This window comes from Rhea pennata, chromosome 31 (genome assembly GCF_028389875.1).
Source record: "Rhea pennata isolate bPtePen1 chromosome 31, bPtePen1.pri, whole genome shotgun sequence".
Taxonomy (NCBI): Eukaryota; Metazoa; Chordata; class Aves; order Rheiformes; family Rheidae; genus Rhea; species Rhea pennata.
In genome coordinates, this window is record NC_084693.1 from 1,311,747 (window position 1) to 1,337,002 (window position 25,256).

At 55.4% G+C, this 25,256-nt stretch overlaps 1 protein-coding gene across 3 annotated transcripts in view; it reads left to right on the forward strand.

Moving 5' to 3' along the window:
* Positions 1–25,256, forward strand: part of ARHGEF11 (Rho guanine nucleotide exchange factor 11) — a 35,246-nt gene that overhangs the window by 1,057 nt on the left and 8,933 nt on the right. For all 3 annotated transcript variants that reach the window (XM_062597753.1, XM_062597755.1, XM_062597754.1), the window contains exons 2-21: positions 14,246–14,337; positions 15,751–15,849; positions 17,142–17,191; positions 17,305–17,362; positions 17,811–17,986; positions 18,139–18,210; positions 18,584–18,703; positions 19,154–19,208; positions 19,304–19,380; positions 19,942–20,079; positions 20,249–20,323; positions 20,646–20,747; positions 21,257–21,355; positions 22,041–22,083; positions 22,651–22,747; positions 22,891–23,013; positions 23,346–23,369; positions 23,848–23,992; positions 24,374–24,467; positions 25,023–25,052. In XM_062597753.1, the coding sequence (XP_062453737.1) occupies positions 14,246–14,337; positions 15,751–15,849; positions 17,142–17,191; positions 17,305–17,362; positions 17,811–17,986; positions 18,139–18,210; positions 18,584–18,703; positions 19,154–19,208; positions 19,304–19,380; positions 19,942–20,079; positions 20,249–20,323; positions 20,646–20,747; positions 21,257–21,355; positions 22,041–22,083; positions 22,651–22,747; positions 22,891–23,013; positions 23,346–23,369; positions 23,848–23,992; positions 24,374–24,467; positions 25,023–25,052 (1,769 nt within the window). The remainder of the gene's footprint in view (positions 1–14,245; positions 14,338–15,750; positions 15,850–17,141; positions 17,192–17,304; positions 17,363–17,810; positions 17,987–18,138; positions 18,211–18,583; positions 18,704–19,153; positions 19,209–19,303; positions 19,381–19,941; positions 20,080–20,248; positions 20,324–20,645; positions 20,748–21,256; positions 21,356–22,040; positions 22,084–22,650; positions 22,748–22,890; positions 23,014–23,345; positions 23,370–23,847; positions 23,993–24,373; positions 24,468–25,022; positions 25,053–25,256) is intronic.

Sequence of the window (25,256 nt, forward strand, 5' to 3'; positions counted from 1 at the left end):
CTGTGATTTATTTATTTATTTATTTATTTATTTTGGCGAGGATCTGGGTCCTCTCCAAACCGGCAGCGGAGCCTGTGCCTTCTGGGTTATTTATGAAGCCTAGCGCAAGGCGCCGGGCGCTCGGCACGCTGCAGCGCTGCTGCCTGCAAAGGCTGCCGCTTGCAGCAGCGCCCTCCGGACCGAGCTGCAATCCATGGACGAGGCTGGGGCTGTTAAAACCGTCACGATCTTTCGCTGCCGGCTCCAGCAATGCAGGGCTGAGCCACTCCCTTTTAAGGCAAATATGGATCTCGGTTAGACGTCTGAAAACCCTGATCAGCCGGAGGGTGCAAATTGTATTTGGCACTCCTCGTTAGTGTGGTATGTAGGTTCTCCAGGTAATTGGATATCTCTGCTGGGTGTTGGTCCCCTTGGGCGAGCGATAGTGTGGATACACTGCAGCGGATGCCACGGTGTTGCAGGTGAGCAACACTACCTGCATTTACAGGTTAAAATCCCAGCATAATCAGCCTGGACTGTCAACCATTTTTAATTGAAGGATTGTCTGACATGTTTGAAGAAACAATCTGTGCACTTGCATGGTTGCGGGAAGAGAGGGAGGCAGTATGTAAAATTAACATTCAAGTAGACAAAAATTTCTTTTAAAAAACACTAATTTTATTGTTAAAATAGCAATTGTTCTAACTAGCAGCCAGGCCAGGAGCAGGCACTGAGGTAAACCTGCAAACCAGGCGTGCGTAGTGTAGCGATGGCTGCAGCCGTCCTGCAGACAGGAGGATCTGGGATCGTATGGCTCCACCACACATCTTGGAGAACGATGTCTTCACTAGCAGGGCCATTGCCTGTGAAATTTTGCAGATTTCAAGCCTTGAGTCCTTGCTGTCGCAAAGGTTGTGTCCTGTGTGCAGCCCTTCTGCAGAGTTATCCCTAAGCAAATTGCTCCAGAGCCAGAGCTATTCCTCCAAAACGGTTGTCTGAGCAGTGCAGGACAAGCTGAGGGTATCCGGGAACCAGCACCGTGCCGATCTCCTCGTGATGCCAAACAGCAGTGTGTTGGCTCGCGTGTCGGGAAACCTGAGCAGTGGCATAAAGCACTGGGATGTTTCTAGGGAGAGCCAGAGACGATCCCCTCGCAGGAACCCTCTCGATGCAAAGAGCTGGGGTGGGATGCGGCTGGCGAGTCCCTGCTGGGTTTTGGGGGGTGTCATTTGCTGCTCGCCGGTGCCTCTCCTGGGAAGCCGTAGGCCTTGCTTCCACATCCAGCGGGGTGTCTGCCCTGTCTTCTCCCAGCTGGCAGTCTGTACTGTTCAAGGGTAAGAACGAGGGCTGCCTGATTTGGGTATTTCACTGTCAGGTGCGGCTGATGTTGGAACTAGCCCGTGGAAAGGTGTTTGCTTGTTAATTCCTTCTGACAGGATAAATGCAAACTGCCTGCGGTTGTGGACAGCTCTCCCTGCATATCTGAATCTCCTGGTAGCTTGAACCTCGAAAAGGAGTGCTTGCTTGTGCAGTAGCTCACCTAGGCTCAAACCTGGGTACCTTGCGTTAACCGTAAGCACACTAGTCATTCCCCTGGGATTTCTCAGAGCTTCCCAGAGGCAGGTTGGTATTGACAACCTTGGCCAAGGAAGTGTGTGGCGTGGACAGTAGTGCTGTGACCGTCAGAAAGGAGATCCTGAATCGCAGGCCTTGCTGCTTCGCAGAGAAGCCACGTGTCGTACCCTTGTTTAAGCTACAAGGTGACACTGCCTTGAGACTGGACTTTATGTTTTATAGGAGGGAGAAAAAAAACCAGAGCAGCTTAACTAAACCAAGCCGTACAGCCTTAGGCAGCAATGGATCCTGTATTCGGTGGTGGGGAAATGTCACAAAAATCAGGAAGAATATTCCTCTGCTGTTAAATAACTTTGCCCTGTCACATAACAGGAGCCAGTTGGGAGCATTTTACCCAGGGTAGCCTCTGTTTTGACCTGTATTTCTTGGGATGAGCTTTTGGTGTGAGAGAGGAAAGGGGTGAAGCACTGAAATTCCTGGGAATGATGGCAACTAGACTGTCTCCGAATGGCCGGGGTGGCAGGGAGGGCAAGGAGAATATTTCTGCCCTCCTCTGTGTGTCTCAGTTCCTCATAGACTAATAGAAGTCAGATCGCAGGCGGCAGTGGTGAAGCAATCTGTTAAATCTCAGTGGGAAGTTGCCTTCTTCCATTCTAGGATAGCGAGCGGGGTTAGCTGCCCAGGCAGGGCAAGTGGCTGGTGAAATACAGCTTGGTGGGATGCGGGGGGGAGGCTCATTTGTCCCCAGCACGAGAGCCAGGTTTCCTGAGTCCCAGCCAGCTGCCGTGTCCCCTGACTTTGTGTTCAGACACCAGTGAGTGGCCTCTCCGGGCTGAGTGTGACGACCTGAGCACCGTTTCTCTCTAATCCGGTTTGGGCAGCCTGGCCTAAGGTGAGCAGTGGTGCTTTTGTCTTGCTTTCTGCACTTTAGGGGTGACAATATGGACGTCTGCCCTTTCCACCTGGGAATGTGGAAGTTGGAAAGAAGTATTACGGTCCTTGGCTGGAAGGGTGAAGAAAAGAGCCTCCCTTAACCACATTTCTTCTGCCTCCTGGAGTTTCCTTGCCTTTTGTGGATGCAGGAGGGACTGGGAAGCCTATTCCATGCCTTCCCGGTAGACGATGCGCGTTGCGTGGACGTACTTGTTCTTTGGATATAACCATGGGCCAAAGGCCAGCCGTCTGTTTTGACCCTGGTGGTTTCTGTGCCAGTGGTCCAAACAGACCAGTCTGTTCCTTGCTGCGGCCAACTGGAGCACCCCTTGCATGGCAGAGGGATGCGCGCCAGTAGAATAAGCCTTCTGTCTGGGCACATTGTGCCCGAAAAGATCCAGTCACTTGTGTGGCTAATTGAGGGACAGAGGCAGATTGTTACTGCTGTGCCAGGGAAAGAGGCTCGGGCAGATCGGGTTGCAGTGAGTAGCTTCCCTGTTTTCCTGGCATCGGCTTGGCCTCGCTTGCTGGAATCCCTCATCCGGCGGCTCTGTGTCGTCTGCGTGGCCGGCCCGTCGCTGCTGGGCCGCGGCCGTGGGGATGTGACTTTGTCTCCTACGCATGAGTCTCTCCCATTCATGCCGCCGAGCGCGCGGCGGGGAACCGCTCCCCTCTGGAGTGGCTTTCTGCAGAGAACAAGGTTTTCTTTTTTTTTCCCGTCCTCGCTGGAGAAGAAGCTGGTTCCCAGCACTGCAGATACAGTTCAGGAAAGGTTGACGCGCCCTCTGGCAGCTCCTCGGCTCCATGCTGAAGTGGCTGGGCTCTGTGATCTTGAATGTGCTGGAGAGTCCCTTAACAGGCAACTTTTGCTGGGGACTGACCTTGACATTTTATGAACTTGTTATCGTGGGCTCTGGTCGTGCCAACACGTGCACTGATGCTGGCAGAAGGTATTTCTGTGTATTTGCGCGGTGGCCATAAGTACGGGGCAAGTCTGGGGGCTTTGGGAAGCAAATAGGTGTTCCCACATGGTGATGGCTGGTAACTGGAGGTGATGGTAGCCTATGTCAGCAAAAGATGATGGCCAGCTCATGCCCTACTCTTTGGCCAGTAGCTCAGCTTGCCAAGCGCCCTCCCCATCTGCAGGATAAACAGGGCGTTCCCATCTCCGGGTGGAAAAACAGAGCATTTCCATGCTGAAGACCAGTGGCCGCTTGTGCCAGCCCTAAAATCCCTCTTAACAAATAAGCTGTTGGTGTCCTCCTGGTCCAGGGCTCTCGCTTGACTGTGATGAGCATGTGCAAGGCAAGGGCTGGGATGGAGCACGGACTAGAAAAACAACCCGCCATGCTTTTCCTCTTTGCAACTTCTAATTAAGTGGAGAATCCGACCACAAGGCCAAAAATAAATGCCTTGGAAATGCAGGACTGCTTGAGCAGTTAAGCACTGCTGGTGCGCCGTGCCTGTTGCCTGCTTTTTATTGGGTGCCAGGTTGAGGACTGGGCAGCTCTGTAACGCAGAGAGGTCCTGAATGGAGCAGAGGACCGACAGGAGCAGCTCCAGTCCAGGGAAGCCTTGCTCGGCGCACTGCATGCGAGGGTGAGACTGCCTCTCCCTTCGTGGAGGAGCAGCTCCCCAGCACCTCCAAGTGTGTGGCATCATTATGGGGGCTTACAACTCCTTGCTGCTCTTTAAATAGCCAGAATCTGCTCTGCTTTTCAAGGTCAGAAACCTGACGTGCCCTTGTCTCGTCCAGCCGAGCAGCACGGCTCTTCGGCAACAAGAGTGGCGCTTCTGCAGCAAGAGGGGCTTGCAAATGGGATAATTTGAGGACTTTCTCCCCGGGCAGCCCCTGCCCATCCGTTTGCTCCCTGGGGCCACTTGCTGCTGCGGTGCCTCCGTCCACGTTGCCGTGTGGTTCGGTTCCCCAGGCCGCGGTTTTCTCGCCCGTCCGTTGTGAGCGCAGCGTCCAGCCGTGCTTCGGGGCATGCGGAGCCCAGCAAACTCTTATATCAGTTCAGGCATCACTCTGACCTCTTGCATTGCCACAGTTTTCAGTCGCATAAAGACCCCACAGGGAGACTGGAGCAAAGCATTTTGAGAGCAGTTGTTCACACTTGTTCATGAGCTGCATTGACAGAAGGAGACGTGATCTTTCATGCTTCAGGGTGTGCGGCTTTTATTTAGAAGGAAGGTCAGGAAGAAAACGTCCCTTCAGGGTACGTTATTCCGTATCTTACTACTTCAGACCTCACACCCCAAAAGTGCTGTCAGTGTCTGTCATCGAAGGCTGGACAAACCAGATCTGCTAGTCTGAGCTAGCATGTGTTTTCCAGGAGAGAGTGGGACTATTAATAATTACACTGCCCTGTGTGGAAAAGAGAGCTTGAAAATGATTTGCAGCTCATGGTGCTTTTGTAGTTGCTTATAGTCCTCTTCTGGGTAACCCTGCATGCTCCAGCAGTGTTCCTGGAAAAGCTGGGCCATGCATGGTATGTAAACTGGATCTTCTTTAGTGGGGAATTCGGATCCTGGCTCTGATTTTCCTCTCCGACTCCCTGCACATTCCCATGCCATGGTTTTCTTGCAGGCAGGGAGGGGAAAGATGACACACTTTCTAAAACAAAATTTTGTTGGAGGAAAGGGCTTCCAGCGTGCAGGATTGCTGCTGATCTTGCTTAACTTCACTGGTAGCCATAATGATACTTAACGTTTATACAGCACAGTTCATGTGCAGAGTGCTCCGCAAGCATTATCTAATTAAGACATAAATACTTGTTTATGCCTTCATTGCCTCCTGGCTTGGCTCTGGCAGCCCCTCACGCGCTCCGCGCTCTCGGCGCGCGGCCGTCGGGCGCTGCAGAGCGTGGCTCTTGAGCAACAGGCGCTTTCTGCCGCCGACTCGATAGCTCCCAGAGCGGCTTCCCGGCCCTGCCTCGCGCTTCCCGCTTGGCCCCGCTGCCAGGAGCAGCGCTGGGGTTGCTTAGGGTGTCCCTGCCCCGGCTGCCCCGCTGGCAGAACGCTGCCTCCCGAAAGATGTGAACGCTGCTCTTACGGGGCCCTGCCTAAGCCTCTCTGTCAAGTCATTGCAGGGAAGCGTCCAGTTAAAGGACTATTTCTCAAATTTTGTGTAACCGCCTGGCTACCGAAAGCACAGCTGTCCCTGGAGTTCAGCCTGTGTTCCTCCCCGTAGGGAATTGGCATTACAAAAATTTGCAGCACACAGACAATTAGAAATGTGGGGAATGGAGTCTGTTATGCCATTAAATAACCAGGGCTGCTGTGTTCATTGCGTTAATTTTTTTCCATTTAATTAAAAATCTTAATTTAAACAAAGCTCTACTAGAATCCCCAGTCTGCTGCGACAAAGTTGCTTTAGGAACCCAGGGGTTTAAATTCAGTTTGCTGGGGAGTTATGCATAGGACTTTGCATCTGATCTGCAAGATGAAATCTGTTACTGGCCGCCTCCCGAGGGCTGAGGCTTTGCTTTTCTCCCTTGGAAAAGAAAGAGAAGAACAAGATTGCTGCAGAAACCCAACATGAATTCGGGATGACTCCAGCTCCTGGATTTGTGGGCTGATGGGCAGCAGCTGCAGGGCGGCTTGGCAGTTGAACATAGTCTACGTGCCGCAAGGACACTTCGGATCCTCGCGGGCCGTGTGAGCCCTGTTTTGCCTACATGCAGCCGCAGCCGTGCCGGCCTAGCTGAACCCGCCTGGTGTTAGCAGGCAGCTTGACTACGCTGCCGCGTTAGAGCTCTGCGCCCGCGATTCCTCCAGCCCCGTTCCCGGCTCTGCGACGGCAGCGTCGCTCGGCGGCTGCGGACGGTGCCGGGGTCCCGCGTCTCCTCTCCGGCCAGACGCCGGCCGGGGTCGTTGCGGCGGCGTGGAGGCACCGAGGCCCTGTGCAGCGCGATGTGTGAGTTAGTCCGGCGGGACTCGCGCGGTTTGCCTTGGCGCAGGTGAGGGTTTAGTGGTGTGTTGCCGACTGAGCTGTGCTCCAGGTTTAGGCCGATCCAAGGCAGGGATTGGGATCTTGGTCTAATAGTAGCCAAAAGTTGTTCTAAGGCTACTTTCATCCTTAACTTTAAGCATGCACTTAAATATGTTCCTGGTTGGAAGTCAAAAAAATTGTTGTGTGTTCTAGGAAGGGAAAAGATGAGAAGAAAAATACTTCCCCTCTGTAGTAGGGGTTTTTACTTGCAAGTTTTATCCGTAGTAGGCCAAAAATGGTGAGAAATGACTTGTTTTTTTCCTTTCTTTAATTTGCTAGCAAAACCCTAACATGGTTTAAAACTGCCTGTACATACAAACGTAGAATCAGACACATAATTACAAGCTTCCCCGATGCATCATCATTTTGCAATTGAATAGGTCGGCTGCAGAAACAGGAGCAGCTGATAGTTTTGTACCGAACCTGTCATTTCCGCGTAGCTCTCCGCGGCATCCCAAGCAGCGAGGCAGGCGAGCGTTCCCAGAGCCGCCGCGTCCCCCGTGCCGGTCCGGGACTGGCACCCAGGCGGAGGCGGGGTTGGTTTCGCGAGGAGCTCAACCTGTGGCAAGTCCACGGGCTGTCAGCGTTGAAGGACAGGGGTCCGCCGCGCGGGACTCTGTGCCGAGATCTCAGCAGCAGGCTGGAAGGGATGGACATGATAGTGGGACGTTATCCCAGGACTGATGGGTGCTGGGATAGGACTAATTCCCTGGGGTGACACTAAAAATGATATTTTGGTCTAGAACGGTGAGGGTGCAGCCTGCTGCATCCATGCAAGCAGTCTGCTCTGAGCGTGTCCAGCCCCGCTGTCCCTGAGACCGTGGCTTCCCGCCTGCCTGAAGCTGGCGTATTTTGGCTGGAATGGGGAGATGCACATCTTTAGCACATGCGTTGCAGCCCTCCCCGGCTTTCCGCTCCAAAGGTTGGGAGCCGTGGAGCTATTCCAGAGAGAAGCGAGTCAGCGCTGGATGCAGCCAGGCAAACACATTTTTCCCTCTGCCTTGTACCGGGGAGGGGGAAGGGAAGGAAGTTGAATCATTTTTAGCTGAAATTCCTTCCTTCCTTCCTGTCCCCAGAATATCAGGAGACAGCCGGTGTGTGAAGCCCTTTCTGAAGGGCTGCAGTTTGGGAGAGGTACAGGCAGCTGCAAGCAGGGTTTTATAATGGGAAGCATCAAATAAGAAGCATCCTCATAGACGGGTGCTGCAGTAGTGCGGACCATAGCGTCCCGCGGCAGACGTTAATGTGCCGCCCTCCTGCAGATGTTAATGTCCCACGGCAGACTGTGCTTTGGGCTGTGGATGGGGTGTGAGCAGCGGGCTCCCGTGGAAGCAGTGACTCAGTTGCAAGAGGCATCCCACCAAGGCACTGATTTCCCTTTTCAAGTCTTTTTTTTTCCGTGTGTGTGTGTGTGTGTGCGTATATATATGTGTATGTTTTTTTTGGTAACTTCCTGCAGACAAGCCCGTGCTGGCTCGACTTGCCTTCCCACTCATCTTAAAAAGGAGCACGTTTGCAGGCTGCCCATTTGTGCCTACAGGCCAGGCTTGGGCTGTTTGTAAAACATTTTGTCTTCCCAGGAGATAGGATTGTAGGGAGCCACCATTCGGAGACTTGGAAGGGGAAAAGAAAATCCCAATGTCTTGCACTGAGCATTTGCAAAGCTCTGGCTGAAGACTGACCCACTTTGAGGATTTGATCCTGTTTCTCTCTTAATCTTTTAATTGTGGCTTTTGTTCTGCTTAGTCTCCCGAGGTTGCAGCGGTTTCTTTGCCATAGGTGCTTGCTGCTTAGTGTCTGTGTGCTTTTTCCTGTATTTTTCTTTTTCCTCCTCTAAAGCTGAGCTGTCTAGGTGGTAGAGGGAATGCCCAGTCCTGAACCCCACAGAAAACGAAACTTGCGCTCTGAAAAGGAGCCCAGCGAGGCGGTGCCGGATACGCTCACCTTGGCCTGGCTGCGTGCTGGGGTGGCCGGTGTCTCTAGGGCCAGCAAGCAGCGTGCCAGTGCTGCCAGTGCCAGTGCTGCTCTCCACCTCGTTTTATTTTGCTCACATTGCCTGCAAGCTCTGTGTGAGTAGGTGCTTGGCACGAGTTGTTGCTTGACGAATTTAATAGAGTACAGGCTGCTGGGGAGGGCTGGAGGACTCTTGAGATTGTTTGCCCCGGTGCTCCGGCTAGGGCGGTCTGCAAAAGCCACCTGGAAGCCGGGGTTAATCCGGAGGGGAGGCTCGCCGGCGGGCGGCCGGGCGCGACGTGGGAGGACGGCGCAGCCGGCGCTGAAGCGCGCGGGGCTCGATTCGGTGCAGAGGCTGGAGCGGGCTCAGGCTGGGCTCCGTCCCTCTCCCGTCACCGTCACCTGCTGTGCCGGGCCGGGGAGGTCTTGGCCTGGGCGAGCTGGTGCTGAGACGGTCTCCCGACACGAGCAGTTAGCGAGCGCAGCACGGTGTGCTGAGCGCGCGGGTGCGGGGGCACCGCGTTCGCGGTGGTCTGCGGTGTTCCCAGGAGGAATACGTGTGTGCAGTTCACGGGAGCTGAGTGCTCTCAGCACTCTCAGTGTATCTCTTTCTGTTTTAAAGGACAGGGATTTTTTTTTTTTTCCAAAATATTTCTGAGAAAGTAATAGCCATGATTTAACTAAAAATAACTCAGATCAGGGAAAATAACCTCAAACCAGAAACCTTAATTACCATGAATACAGCAGAGCACAGGACACCCGTTTGGATGAGTAACCAAATGATGATGTGGATGCCTTCAAGTCATTTTTACAGATGCCAGTTCAGGGTAGGAAAATGGTTCCCCTGCTGGAAATTGGCACTGATCCTGTTGCACTGGGACCTGATGAGTCAAGGGCATTTGCATGATTCAGCCTTCAATTTCCAAGGAATTTCAAGCCCCGGAGCCTGAAGGACTCCAGAGTTACTTTTTAGGAAAACCCGGGGGTTGGTCCTTCAGGCCTGGGCTGCGGACACGACTGCAGGCGCTGCGCGGGGAGGCCGTGTCCTCCCTTTCCGAGGGCCTCTCTTCCCCCGAGCGAAGGCCTTGCCCGTGCCCGCATCCACAGAGCCGGGGTTCGTGAACGTGCCTCGTGCAGGAGAAAGAACTGCTGGAAGGGCATTGCCCTGCAAGTACATCTGCTTGGGCCAAAATCATTACAGAAACGTGAATCGTTAGCAGAAAAAGAATCGTGGCTGTTGCTGACGTAGCTTCTCTGGCAGGAAACACACGTTTGAATCGGGTCTCTGTCGAGCTGGCACAAATGGCAGCGAAGCATTTGGTTTAAAATGGCATGTTTTGGTTCTCTGTAAGTCAATTAGGAAGAAGCTTATGCAAAGCCGAATTAAAGTACTCTTTTAGACTGAAATGAGCTAATGCTGGTCAATCTTCTTCATGTTAGATAGAAAGGGATTCGTGCTGTAAAGGTGACACTGGCATGGCCCTGAGTTATCCCGGTGTTGGACTGGCTGTTCTTGGCTGGGCTCCGGGCTCAGCTCTGCGTAGCGCTGGCACCTTTTTGCACCAGGTAACTTGCACTAATGATGAGGCTTAAAAGCTGTTTTATCTCTCACCTTGTTCATCAGCGTGTCTCATCTTAAGACCTTGCATCCGGGGTGATGTCAAAAGAGGAACCAATCCTTCCATGGCCTGGATAAAGTAGCATCTGACCTGCTTGGAGTATCCTGAGCCGGGCCGTTGAATAATCTGGCTGTGCTTAGAGTTCGTGCGGCAGCGGCTTTGCGACTGCGTCGTGCCTCTGACTATAGCAGCAGCTCGTCCACGCTCACAGGTCCTCCCAGCTGGGGACTCTGTGGCCAGAAAGCGCCCGTTGAGGGCACGCAGGAACGGGACCACACGAGATGCTCGTTGCTGAGACGTTCATAGCTGGGAGTGGGGCGCCCAGCAAGATGAGCAATGCTCTCGCTGGAGCGCGTGTCTGGAGGAGGCAGTGGATGGGGTCGTCTTCGGGTGGAAAGGTAACGACACAGGAGCTCGTGCGCGTCTCCGAGAGGAGTTCTGTTCCTCTTCCCCCTTCGATAAGGAGAGGTGCGAGTTAAGCTCGAGGCTTTAGGGAGAGGCATTTATTTGGCAGAAGCCCATGCGATGTCTTTCAGAAAATCCCGCACACATCTGCGTTAGCCCAGGAAACGCATCCCAAGCCGCCTCTCTGGACTTGCTGTGGGATTTGAAGGCGCATCCCCAGAGCCATCTGAAAATCGCACCTCAATGCATCAGTTTCTACTTCTGACCTATAGTGCAGCCCCCAGGGGAAACCTCCGTTTCCCCTAGGGAAAGTGGGAGCTCTGCTCCCGGCACGTGGCTTGCTCCAGGAAAGGGCCGCGGGAGAGGCTTTGTGGCTCTGCTCCCGTCCGCGTGCTGGCGTGTGATGGAGGTGAGGTGCTGCAAAAAGCTGGCCTTGAATCACCACGAGGCCTCCTGGCTGCGGAGACCTGGGCTCGAAGCTGGGGGTGAAGAAACGAGTGGAAAAGTCCATGTCAGACTTTGCTTTTTAAAACCAACTCCACAGAAGCATGATTTCACTTGACTTCAGCCCAGGCTGTGCCTCTTCCTCACTTCTGTCGTTCCTGCTTTTCTTGCCCGTTGCTGCCCACCAGCACCTGGAGAGGTGGGTTGGGGACACCTTGGCCTCTCTTCTGCAGACCCCGTCCTTGCTCATTCCCACTTGTGTAGCAAATGTGCCCGGGCTCTTCCCTGAGAAGGCCCTGATTTAATTCCTTCTCAGTGGACAAGGCAGGAGGTCCTGTGAAAAGTGCAGCTGAGTAAATCAGAGGCTGTGGCATAACGATGATGCACTTAGGGTCTGAATTAAGGTTATCCAGGCAACCCTAAATGAGGTTTTTCCTAGTACCGAGGGGTTCAGCTCTGGTATTAACGTTCCTCAAAGGTGGACTTGCTAACGTGGTGCTAGGAGCTGCACGCGCTGCGGCTACACAACAGGAGCATTTTTGCCCGTCTCCTCTCTGCGGGTTTTGTGTCGTGGCCCTGAGACGCAAGGCTTCCTGCTGGTCTTCTCCAGCAGAGATCGCCGCGTGGCACTGACTTATTCCCACGCGCGGCTCAGAATTAAATCTGCTTTTAACCTGCTGGGCTCCTTGGTGCGGTTGAGCCTGCTGCCGTTTTACGTCCGTGTTCTTGGTGCTGAAGCAGCCCTCCTGGGAAGCATGCTCTGCTGTCGGCACTTCTCTGTGGGTGCTGCCCTTCCTCCTCGCCTGTCCAGCACTGCAGCCAGCAACGCGATGATGTAATTCTGCTTTTGGATGAAGTTTTTGACTGTTATAGTTGTCAACATAAGAGAAAGGGGAAAGATTTGAAGCCGGGAGGAGGCTTAACCAGCCTCGTGTGCTAGAAAGTGGATAGAAACTGCAGTCGTGGGTACCCAGGGCCCTCCGACGCGGCCGGAGGGGGGGTGTGTAGGCAGGGAGGAGAATGCTGATCCGATGGAACCGGCTCTAATTACCCTCCGTGCCTCTGGATCGCCTGTAATTGTGGTTTCGGGAGCCGTTGCGTCTTGGAAATGGGCTACGGCAGCAGAGCGCTGGGGTTTGTGCTGTTGCAGCCTCCGAGTTTCCGCCCCGCGGGGCGGTGGAGCGGCCCTGGGAGATCCTGCTGCTCAGCCCTGCTGCGTGGTGTCGGCTCCGTAGCGCAGTCCGCGGTGCCAGCGCAGGGGAGCTCGCGGCGAACGCGGCGTTTCAGCGTGTGCCGGAGCACGGTGTGACGAGGTGGGAGGCTGTTGCTTCTTTACTGCTTGTGTTTAGCCTGGGACTGCTTTAACCACTTCTGTGGCTTCCCCCGTTGTCCTGAAATAAGCCTGGTTTGGCTTCGCTGTGAAGTTCATCTGATGCACACGCAGGCTTGCGTGCACACACACACACACATGCACGCACGCGTTAAAGAAGTGCATATACCATGGGTCCAGCCCGCCCTGACCGGGCCTTGCTACAAATCCCTCCTGCCTGCGCGGTGGGGCTTGGCCTCGGCCTTGCTGGAAGTCCTGCCCCGAGTCCTGCAAACGCCACGAGGTTGCGCAGCGAGGGGGAAGCCAGCGAGGGCGCAGGGAGGTGGTGGCGGGCCCCGACGCGCTGCCTGGCCCCTTCCCCGCGGGGTGCGGGCGCACCATCGCTGTCGCCGGGTCGTGTGCTCCGCGTCTGTCTCTTGATCTGTTTGTCTCCTCTTCTGCTCTCCCCTCCCCTGCAACGCTGTCCTCGGGGCCTTGCGCCATCTCTCACCTGTCTTTGGTGTCGGTTTTGTGTCCTCCCTCCTTGGCAGCAGACCAGGCAGTAAAAGGCAGCCTCACCTGCCCAGGTAAGAGGGCTTGGGGAAGGGGCTGGCGCTCGTGCTCTCATGCTGCACCCTCGCTTCATCACAGTCTTGGGCGCTTTAAGGCAAAGGCCAGCTGGTATTTTTATCAGATATGCTGGGAAAACCTTACTTTTTCTCTCTTTTGTTGCTTTTGTGATCCTCCCGCTCAGCTCCTGCCCTGGAGCAGCAAGGGTCTGGCTGGTCTGGATGGGAGGAGGAGGGCTAGGACAGTGGCCAAGGAGGACATCTCGCCGCTGGGGTCCTGCTTCCAGGACGGCGTCAGAGCAGGGAGCCCGAGTGGCTTGGGTAAAGGATGCAGGTGGGAGGCCCTGCTCCGGGGTCCTCTTTTCTGGGATAGTGCCAGATTGGAGGACCAGCAGAGTCAGATCGTCTGAGGAGGGGTAAGGGAGCAGGGCCGCTTAGCTCTGGGGTGCTGTTTTCAGTGTAGCCCTGGCTAGGTGGCAAAGAACAAGTATGAGGCTTGTCTTTGGTGCAGGTGACTCGAAATCCAGCTCGAGTGTGGTTTCCTCAGGCCATAACTCGAGTTAGCACATGTCATCTCCTGCCAGCACACCGAGCTTACGTGGGTACTGTGACTTGGCAGAGCAGCCACAGGCAAGGATCGACGAACGCCGCAGCGCAGGCGCTGTCTCCTTTAAGTGGTGTTTGCAGTGATGGCTGCCCGACGGCTGGGGTTTGCTTTGACTTCTCCAGGCTCCATTAGCTGGAGAAGAAACGCTGGGGCTAAAAACAGCTATTGAGATGAGCCCCCTCCTTTCCTACCCCAGGGAGAAGCAGTCCGTCCAGCACAGCAGCTAGGGGATGTGCTGCGTGCTTCCCATGCACAAAAAGCCGCAGCCAGCTTGTCAGCCCAGCGTCCAGAGCCTCGCTGCAGGACTGGCGAGGATAGGGGAGAGGGGAGGAATATAAAATAACTGTCCTTTGTCTGTCTGTCTTTCTCTCATCCATCCTTCGCTGCTTCGTGTTCTGTTCTTCCATCAGCCCCATTGCAGCCTGGTAAGCCCCGGCGCCGAACGCCCATGCTGTGTGTGCGCGTTGCATGACGCATTTCTCTCCTGCCTGTCACGTTCGCTGTTCTGTCCAAACCCTGCTCATTCTGTGCAGCCCCAACCGGCTCCTCCCTTCGAGCGTCCTCCCAGACGTGCGTGAGACCTCAGGCCCTGGCCCCGAGCCTGGGGTCTTCCAGGCTCTCCTTGGAGCTCTGGATCAAGGCTGGCAGGGGGATGAAGGGAGAAGCGTTTTCCCCGGGCAGCCGGGGGCCAGGCAGCAGTAGCCAGTGCAGGCTGCCGTGGCTTTCCAGCCGCTGCCGAGCAGCTCTGCGTGTTTGTCCTTCCTGAGCAAGAGCGAGAGCCGAGTCCCCGGCGGGGGATGGAGGATGACTCCCTCACTTGTTCTCCTGCCTGACATTTCTTCGCTTCACCCCCCGCAGGTTAAGCAGCCTGTCTTCCCTGGGCGATTCGTCTTCAGAACGGAGGTCTCCTGGGCACCACCGCCAACCCTCTGACTCCACCGAAACCACAGGTAGATTTTTCCTTCCCCCTCCTCCACTTCTGCTGTGCTAGAGGATGTGGCCGGTGCCAGGCGAGTAGCTGTCTGTATGCGCAGGGGCGTTAATGGCTGTACAGCGTCGTCCTTGCAGTGTCCTCCTGGGGTGGGACAGAGCTCTTCTGTCCCATTTACTGCAGGGAAGCCAAGGAGCAGAGCGGCGATGTGAGCTGGCCAAGGCCAGCGGTGTGTGGGGAGCACAGGACCCTTTCTGGGCTGGCCCGTGAGTGGCCTAGCAGCAAGGGAGCGGGGCTGCAAAGGTGCCTGTGGCCAGAGGCTCTTCTCAGGGCAGATGTCTGTGCTTAGGCTGAAGCCCTGTTTTCAGAGGGGATGTAGCCAAGGTGCTCAGAGGGGATGTAGCAAAGGTGCTGAGCCTACAGGAGGCATTTGGCAGGTATTCAGCATTGCTCGCTGTGGGCTCTTGTCAGCCCCCAGGGCCCAGATAGAGAGGGGGGACACTTAGGACAACACCCAGAGCTTGCCAACAGCCCCTGAGCACTGCAGCGTGCAGAAACGTCCCCGCTGGGCTGGGGGAAGACCAGCAGTTGTGATGGCCCAAACGGCTGCATGGATGAAGGAACTAGATCACCGCGGGGGGCCATGGGTCGTGTGCTTAATGCAAGGTTGCTTTCTTGGTAGGCCCTCGGTTTCCACAAGTAGAAGGTTGAAGCTTTCTTTACAACAGGTGTGTTTGGAGGCTAAAAGCCTGGGAGGCAGGAAGGAGCTCCCTCGCTGCAGCCCTGAGACAAGGGAGGCTGCAGGAGGTTGGGTTGCTCAGAGAAAAACAACTCGGCCAGAGTTCAGTAGTTACTAATACAGTGTAGCCAGAAGTGATGACCATTCTGTTCTTGGGAGATTTGGGGTCTGACTCTGCTTCTTGCCATGTTCCCTTTACATCATTTGGGCAGCATAAAGAGCCCTTAGTGTGAGGATGAATTAACCATGCCCCTCGTTTTGCCAGAGCAGCGTGGAAGCAGCCCAAGAGCTCTGGCAAGTCTTGCCGCAGAGGTTAGCAAGTGAGTGACCCAGCTGCTTGCAGAGCCTCAGCCGGCATCCCAAGCACGTGTCCCCTCCCGAGCCACTCTGAGAGCAGTGCCCAGTGCAAACCTGTGGCTCTGAGTGTGATTTTGGGGGAGGCTATGGAGCAGAATGCCGAAAATCATGTGGGTGTTCTCTGCACACCGTCTCACGCTCCATGTGATTCGGGGATGGAGAGCCAGCTTTCCTGCCAAAGCATAGTTGACTTCTCAAGGGCTGTGCACCCCTTCTCTGGCTGTGGAGAACGGGCAGGAGCGGCAGCCCCAGGAACCAGAAGCCAGGACAAATTGGTCCAGGCCAAGCTGGCGCTTGCTCAGAGCCTCACTTGCTTTCCTTCCTCTGCTTCCTCAGGTCTGGTCCAGCGCTGTGTCATCATTCAGAAGGACCAGCATGGCTTTGGCTTCACAGTCAGCGGGGACCGCATCGTCCTCGTGCAGTCTGTGCGGCCAGGTGAGCAGGAACTGGACCCTCACGGCCTCTGCGGCCTCTCCTCGTCTGCTTAGGGCCACGTCCCTCAGGGGCTGTGGAAATGTGGGAGAAAGGGGATTTTCTTCCAGCTGCTGGCTTGACGTCTTTCTTCAGAAGAGGACAGCGGAGCACGCGGTTGGTGGGGGGAGGAAGGAGGCGATGGGGTGAGCTTGTTCAGATTGCCCGTGTGGGGTGGCGTTGCTCCCCACACTGTGGGGAAGCTCTCCAGGCAGCGACAGGTTAACCGCTGCGTGCTCCCGGTGTGGTTATATAATCCAGGGAGCTGCTGACTGTGGGTGGGTGGGGAATTCCCTTTTGTAGCCCTCAGTAAACACAGATTCAGCAGCGCTCTGCTCTTGGCGCGGTGCTGCGGGAGACGCTGCCGGTTTTGCTGTATAATGACTTTGCGGGGTGGCAGAGCTTGGAGCAGCAATTAAAATAGACAATGAACTGCTTATTTTACAGCGGATGTTCCAGCCTCCTCCCCTTCCCCCCCCTCTAGCCCAAAAGCCAGGAAAAATGAGAATATAGGAAAGGGAAAATGCTGCAAGTTTCAAGGGCAGGTTAACGCTGGAATTCCTCTCTCCTGCAGCAGGAGCTGCTGGGAGAGACCCCTGCGTCGGCCCCTGTCGCCCCGGGGGACCCCTGGGCGTGCGGGTCTGGCTGGGGGCACAGAGCTGGGGGCTGAGGCCCCCTGGGTCCCATTCCCTGCGGTGCTGCTGTCTGTGTGGTCAGTGGCACGTGTTCACACCCACCTCGCCCCAGTGCGAATGACCACCCTGGGTGCCGGACAGCAGGGAGTCCTGCCCCCCCTTCTCCCTTCAGCTGCCAATAATGAGACTATTAAAGCTGAAGGAATCTGAACAATCCAGTGTACTTTCCACTCTCAGAGCTCTCTGCCATGTCTTAGGCCCTCGGCTTGGAATTGAACCTAATGGAAACATTTCCTCTTGGGTTTGGCTTTAGGAAAAGAGAATTTTTCATGGATTTCAACCTCATCGGTTTTGTTAAAGAGTAGGCAGGGGGAGAAAAGGCAGAATAACACTGCTCTTCCGGGGCCCTGCTTTTGCATTTGGATGCAGGCACATGGTAGCCTCTTACTGCTTGTAGATGTGCAGGAGTCATCGGGGATGGTGGGATAATGGGTTGGGGCCCTTCATCCTCCATGATTTGGAAAATGCTGTTAAGGAAGTGCTGGGTCTTATTCTGTGGGCAGAAGAGGGCTTATCCATATTCACTGTGGGCTAAAAAATGGTCTGCCTCTTACGTTGCAGGAGGAGCAGCCATGAGAGCAGGGGTGCAAGAGGGGGACCGGATCGTCAAGGTGGGCACCCAGAGCCATCGCCTTCAGGCTTTCCCAGCGCGTCTCGGGTCTCTGCTCAGGACAGCGTACTCTGCTGCACATGCCTGTCTGATGCTCTCTTTCTCTTCTCCCAGGTGAACGGCACGATGGTGACAAACAGTTCTCATCTCGAAGTGGTGAAGTTAATCAAATGTGAGTATGGCTGGGGGAGCTGTCACTGCTCCGAGGCCAGCCTGACGCCTCATGATCTTAGATGACTGGCAGTCCCGGTCTTTCCCTGCCCGGCTGCTCTGCCCAGCCATCCCAGTGGCTCTCCTTCTCAGGGCAGCATGCCTGAGCTGCTGCACGGGCTCTTTATCCCTCACTGTGAGGCGGGGAGGAGGTAGTGCAGGCGTATAGGAGCACGTTTCCATTAGATGATTAGGGAGATTAGTGGGAGCCACTGGAGGGCAAAGCGCCGGGGAGGCTGGGGCCAGGCTGAGCAGCACGCGCCCAGCCTGCTCAGCAGACGTTGTCGTGGAGAAAACTCAGCCCTCGCTGCATTGCTCAGCAGCCTGCCTGCACCTCCTGCACCCACTAGACAGTGAATAATGGAAATCTTTCTCTCCCTCCCTTTCCTACTCCTTGAATTTTTCTCCAGCTGGTGCCTACGTCGCTCTGACCCTCCTGGGTTCTCCCCCGCCCTCGGTGGGGCTCTCTAATTCTCAGCAAGATGTGAGCATGGCAGGGGCTCCCCACATCACCCCGACATGTCCCCCGCCGCCTCCCCCACCGCCGCTACCTCCGCAGCGCATCACCGGCCCCAAACCCTTGCAGGTAACAAACTGTGTGGTGCTCCCATGTGACAGGCACGTGTGGCTTGTCCTGCCTGAGCTGCTGCCCTGCTGTGACCCTCCGCGCCGCCCTACATGGGAGGGAAGAGGAGGATGAAACTCAGTCTGTCTCTTCATGTCCATCCTAATTTCCAGGACCCTGAAGTTCAAAAACACGCAACACAGATTCTCCGGAACATGCTGCGGCAGGAGGAGGCAGAGTTACAGGTATGATGGAGTTGCCAGCCCTTCTGCTTGGGGCAGCCCTTGGGCTGGTTATTCCCTTCTCTGAGCTCTTAGCACTGAGAGCAGCTCATCCCACCTTCCTGCCAGGCGGGACTGACACCCTCCTGCTAGTGCTAGAGACCTGACTGGTGCCTGAGATGTATAATATTTGGGGGGGGCAGATGTTGTCATTGCTCGCTGACCCTTGTGGAGCCCTTGGGGCACATGGATGGCCCGTTCATGCACACACATCAGCAGTTCTGCAGCCAAGCGCTCACGAGCTGTGCTGGGTGTTGCTGCCCCTTTCCTGGGAGATGGCAGGCAGACTTACTGGGATGGAGCTGCCATAAGGGTCGTTTCTCATCTCTCCGCTCAGCGCTTCTACGAGGTATACAGCCGAAATCCTGCCACCGTAGTGGAGGAGCAGATCGAAGGCGCACGCCGGCGGGTCAGCCAGCTGCAGCTCAAAATCCGACAGGAGACCGGTGGCTCTGTGGTATGTGAAATGCCTTGGAGTTGCACAGGGAATTACCAGAGTTACTGCTGGTTCAGTTGTCCTGCCACCCTCTGGGTTGGAGCTTGGACTGGATCTAGCCACAGTGAGGTGATCCTGAGGTGACTCTTGTCACCTGGCCAAGAAAACCCTCTGAATGCAGTGGGAGCTGCATGCTGTGGGGCCCATCTAGCCTTGAGTGTGGGTGCTGCGAGCACAGGTGGGATGCAGCAAGCTCAGCAAGGCAGTGTGGCTGCCTGAGTTGCCTGCGCTTGGCTTGGGTGAACCATCTCTCAGTGGGGTCCAGTCAGCAGAAGGAGCTGCTCCTGGTCTCCAGAACCCACTGCAATTCGTGGAAGCAGCTGTGGGCTGGCCTGTCCCTTGCTCTGTGCCTGGGTGTCCCCACCTGTTGGGTAACATCCCACTGCTCCAACGCATGTCCTTGTGTTCCAGGATTTGGGGCGGCTGAGTGGTGACGCTGGCCTGGCCAATTCCAGGGCAACAGAAGGTGAGTTTTGGTGGTGTTTTGCACCTTTCCCACTCTCCAATACATACGGGCTCTCCTGCCTGTTTCCACATGGTTCAGTTTGTTCTCTGTGGCAGGACGCCTCTCTCTGGACTCCCAGGATGGTGACAGTGGCTTGGAGTCCGGCACAGAGCGGTTCCCCTCCGTGAGCGAGGTAAGAGCAGGGTAATTGCTGCAGAGGGCAGCCCAACTCTACTTCTGCAGGCCCTGGGAGAGAGAAGAAAAGTGTAATTTAAAACTGTCCAGATCTAGTCTGAGGTGGATGGAAACTGCAGCAAGGGCAGATGTAGGGATCTGTGCATCCTGGCCTCATAGCCCCGTTAGGAGTTGAGGACATAAATTTGCGATTCTAATTGTTTATTTACCTTCTTAAGAAGCTGAATTTCTCATAATATAGTCATGGCTCTGAATTTCCTTAGTCTGACATGGTTGCATCAGTCCTGAAGCCTTAAGTTCCTCGTTTGTGTTCCTAATGCTAAAGCTCATCTTAGCAAAGAGCAGCATTTCCAATAGACCTTAAGGGTTTGTGTGGTTTCCAAGTTCTTTGGACTCTTTCAGAGTCTTTCCTTTTATGGTCTCTGACCTGGAAAAGGCTCTAGAGACAGCCCTGGGCGTCTCTCACTGGTGGATGAGAGGTGTTCCTGACCCAGGTGCTAGCGTGGAGGCTGGCCGGCCCCATGCTGCCTCCCCTGATGCCTGTCGTTGTCCTGAGCAGATCTCTTTGAACCGCAACTCCGTTCTCTCCGACCACGGTCTGGACAGCCCGCGTACCTCCCCCGTCATCACCTCCCGAATGTGCCAGCACCATCGCCGGCAGGGCTCCGACACCGCTTTCGCCCCCTCTGCCGAGCAGGTGGGCTGGGGATGGGACAGCAGAGCGCCCAGGCCGTGCCATCGGAGGGGCCACGGGCTGGGGTCTCACTGCTGGGAGGGGAAGTCTGACAGTGCTCGACCCCCAGCAGTGACCCAGAGTTGCTCAAAGCCATTGCTGGGATCCTAGCTGTCTCTCCTGTCTCCTGCAGGGACTAGACCGCACAGCTCGGCCCCTCATCATTGGGCCAGAGGAGGATTACGACCCGGGATATTTCAATAACGAGGTAACGGCTTCCAAGATATTCTTGGCTTTTGTCCCGTATCTGTAGGGGCAGTTCCTGCATATGCGAAGGGTTTTTCCTGATAACAGCCAGTGCTGCAGCCAGCCTGGCTGCTGACCCAGCTGTATAGGGGATGTCCAAGGTCGGGCTGGTTGTGCTGGTTTGAGGGAGGTGGCCACCAAGCGTGCTCTGCTGCAATGAGGAAAGGGATAAAGGAGCTGGAGATTTACCCTAGTGATGAGCTGTGGGGTGGACCTGCTCCTGAGGGGTTAATTCCTTTCCTTCCTAACTAGCTTGTCCTCCTTTGTGTCTCTTCTCTGCCTAGTGTGACTCCCTCTTCCAAGACCTAGGGAAGCTGAAATCCCGGCCGGCGCATCTAGGCGTCTTCTTACGCTACATCTTCTCCCAGGCAGATCCCAGTCCCTTGGTAAGCAAAGTGCCTGGCACTGATGGCACCAAGGCACCAAGGACAGGGGAAATCCAGATGGGCTGGCATATTTGATACCTTCTCCTTTTCCCTGGGGGCTCTAGGGTGGTGTGTGTTTATTGGGTGCCTTCACAAAGCGCAGGCTCCATCCTGGGCTCTGCCGTGCTCTACAGCCCCTGTGCAGCGCTCTCGAGATGCTGCGTGAGGCTGAAGTAGCTGCCCGTGTGCGGCCTGATCTGTGTGTTGGCCTGCTGTACGCAGGTTGCCTACCAGTGGTTTCCACAGCTGTGTGTGCACATGAGAGGGAAATACAGTGTAGGATTTCACTTCCTCCCCTTCCTCTCCTAGACATGGCATGGGTGAGGGTACTGCCCTTGCCGAGGTCCCTGTGATCATTTCCTGTTTCATGTTGCTACGGCCACTGCTCTATTAAGTATTTCTCCTTCCTGCTTCTTAATCTTCCCCCTTTTTATCCCCTGCCCATCTTCTCTGTTCCCCCCTCCTTGCAGCTGTTCTACTTATGCACGGACGTTTGCCAGCAGACGACCACAAAGGATTCCCGCATCTTGGGGAAGGAAATCTGGAACATCTTCTTGGACAGGAACGCGGTAAGGGCAGGAGCTCACCTGCATCTTGGTTGTGAACCTGCATAGGAGTCCTTGCTCCTGTGGGAGACGGGAGGTGAATCAGCTGGAAGGCCAACCGCTGTTGCATTTCCATGTAGCTTCTCTGCATGAGGATTCCTTTTTAATAGCGTATTTTTGCCATTGACCGTTGCTGTGATGCCGCTGGTTGCACTAAGATGTGTTAGTACTTCACTGATGCAAGTAACTGCACTTGCATAATGAGTGTACCCAAGCGTTGCACAACTGCGGCTGTCTCCGTGCCTGGCAGCTCACTGCAGGCAGGAGAGGAGGCTCCTGGATGTGGGGGTGATGGCTTCAGGCTCTTCCATAGCACTCCTACGGCCTCTTGGCCAGTGCTTCCTTGGAGGGAGCAGGTTTCAATTATACTGCTCAGCAAGGGTTTGTGTATTGGGGGCTGAGTTAGTGGGGTGTTTTGATCAGTGTGTGAGGTTCCTGTTTTCTCGCCGCTGGCTGCAAAAGTTGCCAAGTAGCGATGGTGCAGGAGCGTGGGGCACCCTCTCTAAGCAGCTCTCCTCTGCGCTGGTTTGAGTGTGGCTCCAGCACGTGCACCGTATCCACAGCTCCTTCCAGCCACATTCATCATGTTGTTCTGCAGTGAAAACGAACTGATGCTGAATTGTGCTTTTGTTCTGTCTTCCCTCTCCAGCCTCTCAGAGTGAAAGTGTCTGAACAGCTTCTGACTGAAATCGGTGAGTGAGGATGTGACTCTGTCAGAGCCCAGGCAGTATGTAACAGAGTCTGCCACAAGACTCTGTCTGCGTGCCAGCACTGCTGACATCTTCACCTTGAATAAGAACTGTTTATTAGGATGCCAAAGGACTTCTTCAGGGCTTTCCTGAAAGTGGTCTAACATCTAAGAGAGGTCAGGCAGCCCACCCCTCTCTGCTCTTCAGCATATTACCCTGATAGAGAGGGAATGTGTTTAGAATCGGGACTCCTTGGTCCTTTCCCAGCTCTGTCCCTGTCGTCCTGCAGAAGTCTCTTTCTGGGAGGTCTCTCCTTTACTAGGAGAAGATGTCTTAAGTCTTCATATGCAGAATGGGAGACAGAGATAGTTGCTGCCTCGGGCAGCTAAAACTCCAGCTAGCAAACAGTGAGGAGCCGAGCCCTGGGGGAGGGAAGGCTAACAGAGGCTACTGAGATCTCCCCGCCTGCCCTACTCTGCCTGAGGACCTGGGGCTGCCAGAAGATCTTCTGCTCCCTTCCTCACAAGCCGAGCCTAGTTGGTGACACTGGCTCTCTTCTCGTGTCCCTAGAGACTCGCCTGCGGTACGGGGATGATGTCCGAGTTGCTCTCCTTGAAGCTCAGGAGATGGTGATGCCTGAGATACAGGAGCAGATCCAGGACTACAGGTAACAGAGCGGCTGAGGCACCCCATAGAGCTTGACCTGCTCCTCTTTGCACTGCTGACCACATGGGGTTCCTCTCACCTCCGAGGAACCGGTGCCCGAGTGGCCATGGCTCATGGCCCTGACCCATGTCCGCTTCTCTGCAGGACAAAGCGCACCATGGGCCTGGGGAGCCTGTATGGGGAGAACGACCTCTTGGACCTGGACGGGGACCCTCAGAAGGAGCGCCAAGTGGCCGAGAAGCAGCTGGCCCAGCTGGGCGACATTCTGTGAGTGCCAGGCTGTGGCATAGGGAGCTCCTCTCTCCCTGGATTTCGGGGCTGGGACATCGGGGGCGGGTGGGGGGGAGGCACGGGATCAGCTCAGCTTGTTGATCCTACTGCCTCCCTGGCTCCACAGATTTACCTTTAAAGTCTGGAGGGAGAGCTTGGTGCCAGCATTCGGGGTGATGGCATTTGGGGCAGAGGAGAGGGCGTTTGCAGGGGGCTTGGAGGGAGGGAGGGCAGGCTGCACCCTGCCTGGGATAGCTTCTCCTGGGGACTGAGCACAGGAGCCCGTTGCAAACAAGCTCTTCTTTTATTCCCCATCTGTTTCTGTCTAGGTCAAAATATGAAGAGGACAGGAGGTGAGTAGCTCCTGGGGCACCGCAGTTGTGTGTCCAGATGTAACTGCAATACAGATGTTAGCTGGGGAGACACCAGGGGGCCCAGGAGGAGTTGCAGGAGCATCCCCTTCCCATGCTGGAGCGCAGCATCCCCGCTCAGTGCCAGACGTATCCTCGTCAACTGTCAGGGTGGCCTTGGGGAAAGAGCAGGGTGACCACTTATCTCAGGGTCTTGGTGCCCTGGGTATAGCCCCCTCCTGTCCCCCTGCTGCTCCAGCTTGCCTTCTCAAGCTTTCTTGCCTTTCTTTCTTTCTTTCTCCCTCCTTCCTCTCACTTGCCATGTGTCCCTACCCAGGCATCTTCTCGTTCCTGGGATCACATGGACCTTCTGTCACTCTGCAGCCCCATGGGATGTCCTGGCTGCTTTCTTTGCTGCCTCCGCCCTATGGTGTCCTGTCCTGGTGTTTGATCTCCTGCCTCACACTCTCCTCTCTTCCAGCTCCCCCATGGCCTTTGCCCTCAGCACGTATATGAACCACACAGGCATCCGCAGCCGGGAGCCCCGCTTGGCCAGCACCAGCGAGAAGGCCCAATCCCTCCCGGACAAGGACAAGTGGCTTCCCTTCTTCCCAAAGACCAAGAAGGTGGGTGGGTTGCTGGCAGGTGTTCCTCTGCCCTGGGACCAGGGTGTTGCCATTCTCTGCCCTAGCTCCTCTGAGACAGCCTAGGGGTTTGCAGAGATTCCCTGCTCCATTGCGCCTTGAACAGTCTCTTAGCACTAGGGTGAAACTGTGGTGCCTGCTCCCACCTGGTAATAATCCACAGTAGCGCAGGGGAGGGGACATCAGAGGAGTCGGGCAGGATGGAGGGAGAGCTGGTGAGCTCCATCCCTTCCCCGTGCGATCAGTGCCACTGTTCCTGCAGTGTTAAGCCAGTGCCCTGAGGGTTGGGGTTACCCTCAGAGCCCCTGTGGTGTCCACGTTGTAACACATGGTTTTATCAGTGCTCCGCATGTGTCCCAACAGAGCAGTAGCACAAAGAAGGACAAGGATGCCATGGAAGACAAGAAGCGCAACCCCATCCTCAAGTACATTGGGAAGCCCAAAATCTCCCAGAGCAGTGAGTATTGGGACCTGCTGTGATGGTGCATCCTCCAGCCTCCCACGCTACTTGGAGGAGATCTGCAGCCTAGTGCATGCACAGGGCAGTCGAGCAGCCTTTAGCACCTCTCGGACTCCCCTTATCTGCGGGCAGGCTCAGCTGGCTGAGAAATGCCACTTCCCCCACGCTTCTCATCGGCCACCTGTACTCGTTCTCCAGTGTTCACTGGAAACCTGTTGCCTCCCAACTGTTCATGCTCCCAAACGACTCTGAGGGGAGTCGGGGGGAGCTGAGCTTAGCTCTCCCCAAAAACTCCTCCTACATAACCCTCCTGCGGGCTTACATGCTGCTTTCTATATTTTAAAAGTATCGCAACCCAGGAGCTCCTGGGGTGGACTGAGGTGGTGGAGAGTGCGTACACGTGTGTGTGCGTGTACACGTGGGTGTGCACATTCCTTTCGCTCCCCTTCCGCTTTGAGTTCTCATGGCATTAGCTTACATGTTCCCTCTTTGGCTCCTTTGTTGTTGAAATGCAGGATTGATTTGACATCTCATTTTTGTTTTTCCTTTCAGCATTTCATGTCCCTTTGTCCCCTGTTGAAGGTAAAAGGCCTCTTCTTTTATTTGCCATTCACCTCATGTGCTTAGTTTTGTTTTATCCTCCACCCCGAGGTACTCTGTGTTGTTGCATCGCGTGTTGGGGTGGGCTTGGAAGGACACAGCTGGGCCAGCTGCAGCCAGTGCGTGTGCTGCGGTGTCTGGGCAAAGGGCTCCTCTCGACGGCAGGTTGTTTCAGTCCCATGCTTG